Source organism: Anolis sagrei, chromosome 12 (assembly GCF_037176765.1).
Source record: "Anolis sagrei isolate rAnoSag1 chromosome 12, rAnoSag1.mat, whole genome shotgun sequence".
NCBI lineage: Eukaryota > Metazoa > Chordata > Lepidosauria > Squamata > Dactyloidae > Anolis > Anolis sagrei.
This window is the reverse complement of record NC_090032.1, coordinates 22,116,174-22,128,836: the sequence shown is the minus strand read 5'-3', so window position 1 is coordinate 22,128,836 and position 12,663 is coordinate 22,116,174. Positions and strand designations below refer to the sequence as shown.

General features: G+C 39.5%; 1 protein-coding gene across 1 annotated transcript in view; it reads left to right on the top strand.

Moving 5' to 3' along the window:
• The window catches only part of NCSTN (nicastrin), a 32,274-nt gene extending 20,054 nt beyond the window's left edge, over positions 1-12,220 (top strand). Inside the window, exons 9-17 of the mRNA XM_060757820.2 lie at positions 1,990-2,094; positions 3,180-3,251; positions 4,537-4,712; positions 6,132-6,234; positions 7,408-7,506; positions 7,596-7,683; positions 7,882-8,036; positions 9,978-10,214; positions 11,826-12,220. Of these exons, the coding sequence (XP_060613803.2) occupies positions 1,990-2,094; positions 3,180-3,251; positions 4,537-4,712; positions 6,132-6,234; positions 7,408-7,506; positions 7,596-7,683; positions 7,882-8,036; positions 9,978-10,214; positions 11,826-11,939 (1,149 nt within the window). The 3' untranslated portion in view covers positions 11,940-12,220. The remainder of the gene's footprint in view (positions 1-1,989; positions 2,095-3,179; positions 3,252-4,536; positions 4,713-6,131; positions 6,235-7,407; positions 7,507-7,595; positions 7,684-7,881; positions 8,037-9,977; positions 10,215-11,825) is intronic.
• The last annotated feature ends 443 nt before the right edge of the window (positions 12,221-12,663 follow it).

Below are 12,663 nucleotides of genomic sequence, written 5' to 3'. Positions count from 1 at the left end.
ACTTCTCCCAGTGTGCCCATCCCCACTGGGACCACTTTGACTGGCTTGTGCCAGAGTTGTTGTCATCACCATCATTATTATTATTATTATTATTATTATTATTATTATTTTCCCATACATTGGGTTGGAAACAGGTTTGACCTGCATATGGGATTTTCCCTTCCTTCCATCTTTTCTTTCCATCTTTCTTTCTTTCTTTCCTTCTTTCTTTCATTCCTTTCCTTCTTTCCTTCCTTCCTTTCCTTCTTTCCTTCCTTCCCTTTCTTCCCTTCCTTCCCCTTCCTTCCTTCTTTTTTCCCTTCCCTCCCTCCCTCCTTTCTTTCCTTCCTTCCTTCCTTCTTTCCTTCTTTCCTTTCTTTCTTTCTTTCTTTCTTTCTTTCTTCCTTCCCTTCCCTTCCCTTCCCTTCCCTTCCCTTCCCTTCCCTTCCTTTCCACCTTTACTTCCTTCCTTCCTTCCTTCTTTCTTTTTTCCCTTTCCTTCCTTCCTTCCTTTCTTCCTTCCCTCCTTCCCTTCTCTTTCCCCTTCTTTCCTTCCTTCTCTCCCTCCTTCCCTCCCTCCCTTTCTGTGGCTTCCACCTTGTTGGAGAGACTGGCTTTATTTTCTCCCCTGTCTTTTCCCTTCCTTCCTTCCTTCCTTCCTTCCTTGGGATCCTTTTGGGGGAGAGAAACGAGGATGAGTCCCGGTCTGGCCCTTTTGCAAGGGGGGTCGGGGAGGCCTTGCCTTGCCTTGCCTTGCCTGGGGGGTGGGCTCAGCTGCCTGGGCGCATCTGCCGGGGAGGCCCCTTCCCCTCTCTCGCTCCACAGCCTCCCTCATCGATTTTCCATCCTCTCCATCCAGAGGCCGTTTGCCTTGACGTTGCCCATCTGGGGCCAATGGGGGGGGGCTCTTGGGGGGGAAACCCGCCCAAGAGTTACCTGTTGAACCATTGCAGACCCCAGACAGGTTGGAAATGATGATGATAGGAAAAGCAGGGTTGAAATCCCAATGATGAAAATGTTGTCCCATGATGTCTTAGGTTTCGATTCACACCTCGTTGTGGTTTTTCTTGTTTGTCGCTCCAAGTCTCACTAACATGAAAGCATTGCGATGACCTTTCTCCGAGCTGGCTTCTCGTCTGCCGGCAAACCCGCAAATCAAGACGAGCCTGCCGGGTCAGGTCACTATCAAGGCTTTGTGCACTTTCACTATCAGCGTGGGAAGGAGGCAAAGGCCTCTCCACCTGTTTGCTGTCTCCTTCATTAAAATTTCTTTCCTTCTGTGTTGACTCTGCACTATCTGTGGGAGTCTCAGAAAAAGACCTAGAAGCAGGCACAGAAAAAGCGCCAGGGATCTGAATCCCATCATCATCCGAGAACATCTCGGCCACAACAAGGCATTAGGAAGGTTAGGAAACACTGAGCTAAAGCTTTGGGGAGCTTCTGTTCAACCATCACAAAGCTCCCTGCTTGGATGGTGATGGCATGATCGTCAGCGTATACAATGCCAGAAATCCCAAGCGTGCTGCTTTCCAGGCTAAGGTTATTCCATGAAGCTCTCTCAGGCTAATAAGCGATGTTGAACTGACACTTTCTCTTCGTTTGCAAGAAGCCTAAATATTTTTCTAACATGAAAACATTATGCTCTCACCAACATGAAAGCATTGCGATGACCTTTCCCCGAGCTGGCATCTTGTCTGCCGGCCAGGCGAGAACTCCGCCTGACCTGCAAATCAAGACGGGCTTGCCGGGTCAGGTCACTGGAGAGCTTCTGTTCAACCATTACAAAGCTCCCTGCTTTAGTGGTGATGGCATGATCGTCAGCGTATATTAAAAAATTCTGTCCCTTCTGGCAGTGGCTGGTCATTGGTGTCAATGTTGAACATGGATGGAGCAACCACACCTTGATATGGTTTTTCTTGTTTGTCGCTTTGGCAGAGGAAAAAAGGGACAACAACAACAAGCACAGGCACTTCCTTCTTCCTTCCTGAGCATTTCCATTTCCTGTTTCAGGAGACCTTTGACTACATCGGCAGCTCCCGGATGGTCTACGACATGCAGAACGGGAAGTTCCCCATCAATCTGGACAACATCCACTCCTTCCTGGAGATCAGCCAGGTGATCATTATTATTATTATTATTGATATAATTCTCCCCAGAGAGAGAAAGGAACACTGGGATGTCTGTGGTGGAGGAAACACGTAAAATCTAGGAGGAAATTATCCCTGTATTAAAGCCTGTGTGCCATAGAAAAGAATAAGAAAGGGTTAAGGGAGAGGCAGTGGGCGGGGTCATGCAAATTCCACACCGCTGGAGAGAGAAAGGAACACTGGGATGTCCGTGGTGGAGGAAACACGTAAAATCTAGGAGGAAATTATCCCTGCATTAAAGCCTGTGTGCCATAGAAAAGAATAAGAAAGGGTTGAGGGAGAGGCAGTGGGTGGAGTAATGCAAATTCCACACCAGCGCAGAGAGAAAGGAACACTGGGATGTCTGTGGTGGAGGAAACACGTAAATCTAGGAGAAAATTATCCCTGTATTAAAGCCTGTGTGCCATAGAAAAGAATAGGAAAGGGTTGAGGGAAAGGCAGTGGGCGGGGTAAAGCAAATTCCACACCAGCACAGAGAGAAAGGAACACTGGGATGTCTGTACTTCCAAAAGTACAACTGTGTCTCTTCTCAAGCCAAGCCAAGACCTCTACCAAACAATTAGACTTCTGTTGTAGCTGCTGTCAAAATATTTAATAGATAGCCAGCCCGGGTCGGAGTAAGCTCCCAACCATTTGTCCGGCTTGCTGTCGACCTTTGCAGACCGAAAGACAGATGCATCTGTCAAGTAGGAAATGTAGATACCGCTTTGTGCGGGGAGGCTCATTTAACTAATTTACGACGCCATAAAAATTTCCAGTAGCGTGCAAAAGAATGAGGAAGTACTCCCATCAGTGTCACAAGTGGGCGGTGAAGCAACAGCTCCCCCGGTGGCCGGAATTGGGAACATACCCTCATGAAGCTGGAATGTTAAATAGCCTCTGTGTGTCTATCTGTATCTGTTGTGTGTCTCAATGGCATTGAATGTTTGCCATGTCTGTGTGCATATCAATACTGTAAATAAATAATAGATAGATCGATCGATAGATAGATAGATAGATAGATAGATAGATAGATAGACCACCTTTCTCACAGGCCCTCTTTTCTCCTTGCAGGTGGCGCTCCGGAACGGTTCCGACCTCTGGATGCACACGGACCCCGTCTCACAGAGGAACCACTCCCTCCAGGTACAGCCCAGCACCAGAAGGATAATAATAATAATAATAATAATAATAATAATGATAATAATAATAGCAGCATCCCCATCACAGTCTAATAATAATAATAATAATAATAGCATCCCCATCAGTCTAATAATAATAATAATATTAAAATAATAATAATAGCAGCATCTCCTTACAGTCTAATAATAATAATAATAATAATAATAATAATAATAGCAGCATCCCCAGCACAGTCTAATAATAATATTAATAATATTAATAATAATAATAGCAGCATCGCCAGCACAATCTAATAATAATAATAATAATAATAGCAGCATCCCCATCAGTCTAATAATAATAATAATAATATTAAAATAATAATAATAGCAGCATCTCCTTACAGTCTAATAATAATAATAATAATAATAGTAATAATAATAATAATAATAATAGCATCCCTAACACAATTAAATATTATTATTATTATTATTATTATTATTATTAATAATAATAGTAATAACAATAGCAGAATCCCCATCAGTCTAAGAATAATAATAATAATAGCATCCCTAGCACAATTAAATAATAATAATAATAGCAGCATCCCCATCAGTCTAATAATAATAATAATAATAATAATAATAATAATAATAATAGCATCCCTAGCACAATTAAATAATAATAATAATTAGAAGCAGCATCCCCAGCACAGTCTAATAATAATAATAATAATAATAATAATAATAGCATCCCTAGCACAAATAATAATAAAACTAGCAGCATCCCTAGCACAGTCGAATAATAATAATAATAATAATAACACTAACAACTCAAATTTATACCAAACTCTTCCCATCCTTTCCATCTCCATAGAATAACAACAACAACCAAAACAACAATATCCAGCTTATGACCAACTGTTCCATTTTTTCTACTCTCTAGAATAACAATAACAACTCAAGCTTATACCGAACTCTTCCCATCCTTTCCATCCCTGGTAGAATAATAATAATAATAATAATAATAATAATAATAATAATAATGCCAAGCACATGGCAAAGTCTGTTAGGGCACGTAAACATCAGCTGGTGAGTGTGTTGACTGAAAATGCAAAGCAGAAAGATGATTTGCTGTTCTGTGCCCAAGAGCCTAGCTGAGCCTGGGAGTGTTGGCCACAGTTACATCTTTTTCATTCTGTGAGAGACTCTTCCCACCCTTTCTGCTCCGTAGCCAGCCATAAATAATAATAATAATAATAATAATAATAATAATAATAAATATAATAGTAATGTTGTTGTTTCTGTAGTCGGCCGTCCAGGCGATGGTGGGGACGCTGAAGAACGCGAGCGGGAGCACCAGCCTCTCCCTGCGCGAGATCGGCCTGACGCAGCCGCTCCCGCCTTCCTCCTTCCAGCGCTTCCTGAGGGGCCGGCCCATCCCCGGGGTCGTCCTGGCCGACCACCAGACCACCTTCCACAACCGGTGAGAAATGCCCCCCCCCCACCCCCAGAGGACATCTAGACTGACCCCCTAGAGAATCAGAGGGTCCCAGAGTGGGAAGGCCATCCCTGCTAACCCTTTCAATGCAGGGAAGACACCATCTGATCCCTCCCGACAGATGGCCATCCAGCCATTATTATTATTATAGATTGACTATATTCTATAATATACCTATCATAGATTCCTAGAGTGGGAAGGGACCCCAAGAGGACGTCCAGACCAACCCTAGCACAATTAAATAATAATAATATAATCCCCAGCACAGAATAATAATAGTAATAATAATAATAATAATAATAATAATAATAATAATAATAATAGCATCCCTAGCACAATTTAATAATAATAATAATAGCAGGGAAGACACTATCCGATCCCTCCCGGCAGATGGCCATCCATTATTATTATTATAAATCGACTATATTCTATGATATACCTATCATAGATTCCTAGAGTGGGAAGGGACCCCAAAAGGACATCCAGACCAACCTTTTCAATGCAGGGAGGACACCATTCGATCCCTCCTGACAGATGGTCATCCATCCATAGACAACAGAGGTAGATCGACTATATTCTGTGATATATTTATCATAGATTCCTAGAGTGGGAAGGGACCCCAGAAGGACATCCAGACCAACCCTTTCAATGCAGGGAAGACACCATTCGATCCCTCCCGACAGATGGCCATCCATCCATTATTATTATTATTATAGATTGACTATATTCTATGATATACCTATCTTAGATTCTTAGAGTGGGAAGGGACCCCAAGAGGACATCCAGACCATCCCTTTCAATGCAGGGAGGACACCACCAAACCCCTTCATTCTGTCATTGAGGAAGGCACCATTCAATCCCTCCTGACAGATGGCCATCCATCCATTATTATTATAGATTGACTATATTCTATGATATACCTATCATAGGATCCTAGAGTGGGAAGGGACCCCCAGAGGACATCCAGACCAAACCCTTTCATTCTGTCATTGAGGAAGGCACCATTCGATCCCTCCTGACAGATGGTCATCCATCCATAGACAACAGAGGTAGATCGACTATATTCTATGATATATTCTATGATATATATGTATCATAGGATCCTAGAGTGGGAAGGGACCCCAAGAGGACATCTAGATTGACCACCTTCAGGCACCAGAACCCTCCCGACAGATGGCCATCCAGCCTCATAGACCTTCAATGGTTCATGAAAGAATAGGGCTATAGAACAAGAGTGGGAAGGGACCCCCCAAGGACGTCCAGACCAACCCCCTTCACTCTGTCATTGAGTCAGGCACCATTCGATCCCTCCCGGCAGATGGCCTCCCTGCCTGATCGACTAGCAGCTGTGGCTCCTGGTCTTCGTTTTTTCCTCCCTTTCGAACTCCTTTCCTTTTCTCGCAGGTACTTCCAGAGTATCTACGACACGGCCGAGAACATCCGCCTGCAGTATCCCGAGGGCCTGACGCCCGAGGAGGAACTCAACCACGTGACCGACCTCGCCAAGGTATGCGGAGGGGGCCCCAGAGGACATCCAGACCAATCCCCCCCTTCTTTCTGCCGTAAAGACACAGTGTGATCCCTCCCGGCAGAGGGCCACCCAGCTCCCGGATCATAGGATCCTAGAGTTGGAAGAAACACACCAACAGATGACCATCCAGCCTCCGCTTAATAGTAATAATAATAAATAGAAATTATTGCTATGGAATATATTATTAAATTTATTATTATTACTATTAAGCGGAGGCTAGGTGGCAATATTAATAATAATAATAATAATAATAAATAAATAAATAGAAATAATTGTTATGGAATATATTATTAAATGTATTATTACTATTAAGCAGAGGCTAGATATAAATAATAATAATAATAATAATAAATAGAAATATAAATTATTATTGAATTTATTATTAAATTTATTATTATTACTATTAAGCGGAGGCTAGATTGTAATACTACTACTAATAATAATAAATAGAAATAGAAATTATTGTTATTAAATGTATTAAGCGGAGGCTAGATGGTAATATTATTAATAATAATAAATAAATAGAAATAGAAATTATTGTTATTGAATATATTATTAAATGTATTGTTATTACTATTAAAAAGAGGCTAGATGGTAATATTAATATTAATAATAAATATAAATTATTGTTATGGAATATATTCTTAAATTTATTATTATTACTATTAAGCAGAGGCTAGATGGTAATATTAATATTAATAATAATAAATAGAAATGATTGTTATTGAATATATTATTAAATATATTATTGCTATTAAAAAGAGGCTATATGGTAATATTAATAATAATAAATAGAAATGATTGTTATGGAATATATTAGTAAATTTATTATTATTACTATTAAGCGGAGGCTAGATGGAAATAATAATAATAAATATAAATGATTGTTATTGTTATGGAATATATTAGTAAATTTATTATTACTATTAATTATTATTATTATTATTATTATTATTAATTATAATTATAATTATAATTTATTAGTATTATTATTATTATAAATAGAAATAGAAATTATTGTTATGGAATATATTATTAAATGTATTAATATTAAATATATTGTTATTGTATATATGTATTATTAAATTTGTATTATTATTGTATTAATTATTATATTTATATTATTGTTATGATGATTACGATGGGCAGTCTCTGGCGGAAGTGTCTACGGTGGTGGCCCGGGCCCTCTTCCTTCTGGCCGGCGGGAGCAACGACAGCGCCCTGGCGGTGGAGGCCGACCCCGAGACGGTGAGTGACTGCAGTCGTGCCCCCATGCATGTGTTGTGTTGAGAACACATGTTGTGTTTGCTTCACTTCCTCGTTGCTGCGTTCCTCAGGTCACACGCCTGCTGTACGGCTTCCTGGTGAAGGCCAACAACTCCTGGTTCCAGGCCATCGTGAAGCCCGAGGTCCAGCCCTATCTGGGTGAGTGTGGGGGGCGATCGACGAGGGCCCTCCTCCTGCCTGGCTGACCCTTTGGCATGTGGGGACCAAAATCCACTGATTGTACAATCAGTGGATTTTGGTCTCGAACAGTTTTAGGGGAACCCATATTTCTTTAAGGTATTACCCTTTGGCCTGCCCACTGACCCTTTTGCACCGCCTCCCTCCCTCCCTTTGTAGGCGATGACCCCCTGCAGTACTACATTGCGGTCTCCAGCCCGGTCAACACCACCCTTGTGGTCCAAGCCGTCCTGGTCAACTTAACTGGCACACGCATGAACGAGAGCATCACCAAGGAGCAGTGCCAGAACCTGGGCAGGGGGGCCCAGGCCGACGTCAGTATCCCACTACGACTATTGTTGTTGTTGTTGTTATTTATTTATGACATTGATATGCTGCCCTCGTCAGAGCAACTTCCAAGATATTATTGTAATATTAGTAATATTACATGTAATATAAAATATATAATTATAATATTGTATTATTAGTATTATATTGCATTACATTATAATATTATAATACAATATATTATATTATTAGCATAGCACAATGTCAGTATTAATTATTACTATAGTGTACTATACCATTATATTGTAATATTGCTTCCAAGATATTATTGTAATAATATTAGTAATATTACATGTAATATAAATGTATATAATTACAATACCATACCATATATTGAAATATTACTTCCAAGGTATTATTGTAATAATACTAGTAATATTACATGTAATATAAATATATATAATTATAATATCGTATTATTAGTAGTATTATATTGCATTACGTTATATTATAAATATTATATGTATAATACAATATATTATATTATTAGCATAACACGATGTCAATATTTATATTACAATCTGGACTATAGCATTATATTTTAATATTATTACATGTAATATAATATATATATATATATACAATATTGTATTATTATTAGCATTATGTTATGATATTATATTATATAAAATATTGTATAAAATGAATTATAATATTATATTATATAAAATATTATACAAAATTATATTATTTATTATTTATTTACTTACGCCATTTCTATGCCGCCCTTCTCATCCCGAAGTGACTCAGAGCGGCTTACAAGATATATATATATACAATATATTATATTATTAGCATAGTACAATAATGGTATTATATATTACTATATTGTACTATACCATTATATTGTAATATTATCACTAATATTACATGTAATATAAAATATATAAATATAATATTGTATTATTAGTATTATATTGTATTATGTTATAATATTACAAATATTATATGTATAATGCAATATTGTATGTTATTAGCATAGCACAATGTCAGTATTTATATAACTATATTGGACTATAGCATTCTATTGTAATATTATTGCATGTAATATATATATATTATTATTATTATTAGCATTACATTATAATATTATATAAAATATTGTATAAAATAAATTATAATATTCTATAAAATATTATAAATTTATTTATTTACGCCATTTCTATGCCGCCCTTCTCACCCCGAAGGGGACTTACAGAATATATATACATACAATATATTATATTATTAGCATAGTACAATATCAGTATTAAATATTACTCTATTGCACTATACCATTATATTGTAATATTATTACATGTTTTTATATATATGTGTGTGTGTGTGTGTGTGTGTGTGTATATATATATATATATATATATATAGTATTATTAGCACTATATTATAATATATAATATTGCATAAAATAAATTATAATATTATATAAAATATTATAAATTTATTTATTTGCGACATTTCTATGCCGCCCTTCTCACCCCGAAGGCTTACAGAATATATATACATACAATATATTATATTATTAGCATAGCACAATATTTAATATACAGTATTAAATATTACTGTATTGTACTATACCATCATACTGTAATATTATTAGTAGTATTACATGTCATGTAAAATTTTATAGTTATAATATTGTATTTATTATTAGTAGTCTTAAATCGTATGACATTATAATATGATAAATATTATATGTATATACAATATATTCTATTATATTGTTAGTAACAATATATTCTATTATATTATTAGTAAAGCAGAGGAGAGAAGATGTGGCTGTCTTCCTGGCCCCCTCTCTCTTCACTCTGGTGCCGGGTGGGGAGGGTCTCACAACTGATGTTATAGTTGTTGATGATGTTCTTGATGTTGTTGTTGTTGTTGTTGCTGGGTCCTCCTTGATGCCACTGATGCTCTTCTTCCTCTCGCAGCTGTACGAGTATTACTGGGCGCAGGGCCCGCTCTCCTCGAGCAACGCTTCTTCCTCCTCTTCGTCTTCCGGGAAGCGTTCCCCGTGGTGCGTCCGGTCGGGGGTGGCCCTCTCGGTGGCCTCGTCTCCGGCCTTTGAGCTGGAGGACTGGGCCTCCCAGGAGTTCTCCACCTGGACCGAGAGCCGGTGGAAGGAGCTGCACGCACGCATCTTCCTGGTGGCCAGCAAGCAGCTCGAGGTCAGAGCCAACCCCTTCCCTACTCTTCCTCCCACCCTTCCTTTTCCTCCTCCTCTTCTCCTTCCCCTTCCCCGTCCCCATCTCCTTCTTCTCTTTCCCTTCCTTCTTCTCCTTTCTTCTTCTCCTTCCTCTTCTTCCTTTTCCTCCTCCTCTTCTCCTTCCCCTTCCCCATCCCCATCTCCTTCTTCTCTTTCCCTTCTCTCTTCTCCTTTCTTCTTCTCCTTCCTCTTCTTCCTTTTCCTCCTCCTCTTCTCCTTCCCCTTCCCCGTCCCCATCTCCTTCTCCATCTTCATGTTCTCCCTCTCCTTCATCTTCTCTCTTCTCCTTTCTTCTTCCCCTTCCTCTTCTTCTTCTTCACCTCCTTCTCTTTCTCCATCTTCTCCTTGTTTCTCTTCTTCCTTTTCCTCCTCCTCTTCTCCTTGCCCTTCTCTCTCCCCATCTCTTTCTTCCTCTCCCCTTCTTGTTCTCCCTCTTCTTCGTCTTCTCTTTCCCTTCTTCTTCTCCTTCTTCTTCTTCACCTCCTTCTCTTTCCCCTTCTCTTTCTCCATCTTTTTCTTCCTCTTCTCCTTTCCCCTTCTTCTTCCTCTTCCTTTTCTCCTTCCTCTTCTTCTTCCGCTTTGCCTTCTTCTTCCTCTCTTCTCCTTCCTCTTGTTCTTCACCCTCTTTCCGTTCCTCTTCTCTTTCCCATCTTCCTCTTCTCTCTCTCCTCCTTCCTCTTCTTCTTCTTCACATTCTTCCCTTTCCCCTTCTTTTTCTCCATCTTTTCCTTCCTCCTCCTTCTCTTCTTCCCCTTCTTCCTTTTCTTCCTGCTCCTTTTGCCCCTTCCTTTTCCTCCTGCTCTTTTCCTTGCCCTTCTCTGTCCCCATCTCCTTCTTCCTCTTCTTGTTCTCCCTCTCCTTCATCTTCTCTTTCCCTTCTTCTCTCTTCTCCTTTCTTCTCCTTCCTCTTCTTCTTCACCTCCTTCTTTCTCCATCTTCTCCTTCCTCCTCTTCTTCGTTTTCCTCCTCCTCTTCTCCTTCCTTGTCCTTTTCCCATCTCCTTCCTCTCCTCTTTCCTTCTTCTCCTTCCTCTTCTTCTTTCCCTTTCCCTTTCTCTTTCTCTTCTTCTCCTTCCTTCTCCTCCTCTTTTTCCTCTTCTTCCCTTTTCCTTTCCCCTTCCCCCCTCTTTCTTCTCTTTCTTATTCCTCTTTTTTCTCATCTTCATCCCTTTCTCCATCTCCTTCTTCCTCCTCTTCCTTTCCCTCTTCGTCGTCTTCTTCCTCTTCCTCCTCCTCCTCTTTTCTTTCTTCCCTTCCTCCTCCTCTTCTTTTTCCCTTTACCTTTCCCCTTTTACATCCATCTCCTTCCTCTTCTTCCTTTTCCTCCACTTCTTCTTATTCCCTCTCTCTTCTCCTTCCTCCTTTTTCTTTCTCATCTTTTTCTTTCTCTTCTTCTTCTCCTACTTCTTCTCCTCTGTGACATCCATCTTGACCTTCTTCTCCTTCCTTCCTTCTTTCTTTCCTTCCTCCCTCTCCTTCCTCTCCTCCTTCCTCCTCCTCTTTCTATATATTTCCGATTACGTTGACATCCTTCTTCCTTTCTTCTCCTCGTTCCTTCTTCCCTGGCTGTGCAGATGGTGACGCTCTCGGTGGGGATCCTGATCCTGCTTCTCTCCTTCGGGGCCACCTACTTCATCAACGCCAAGGCCGACCTCTTATTCGGGGACGCGGGGGGCGTGGCCTATTGAGGAACCCCACGACAACGACAACAACAACGACAACAACACTGGAAGCCCCTCCCCTTTCCCTCCTCCCTCAGCCTCCCTCGTTCCCTCCTTCTCTTCTTGCAAAATTGGCCCACGAAGCGCGTGCTGTATGTAAATCAAGGCGGGTGTAACATATCCTTTCGTTTTTCCGACAACAACAACAACAACAAAAATAAACAACGAGGATCTTTTTGTACATATTATATATGTATATATCTAATAGCCGGGTTTGATTAAGAATTAAATGAGGACTTACAAATTAAGACCTGCTGCAGAGTGTCCTTCTTGGGTTTGTGTCCATACACACACACACATACATGTATATACATACACACACACATACATACACACACACACACACATACATACATACACACACACATATATACATACACACACATATATGTACACACATATATACATACACATATATACACATACACACATATATACATACTCACACACACATATATATACATACTCACACACACATATATATACATACACTCACATATATATACATACACACACACATATACCCACACATGTATATACATACACACATATATATGTACACACATATATGTACACACACATACACACACATATGTACACACACATACATATATATACATACACACACATATATACACATACACACATATACATACACACATATATATATATACATACACACACACACACA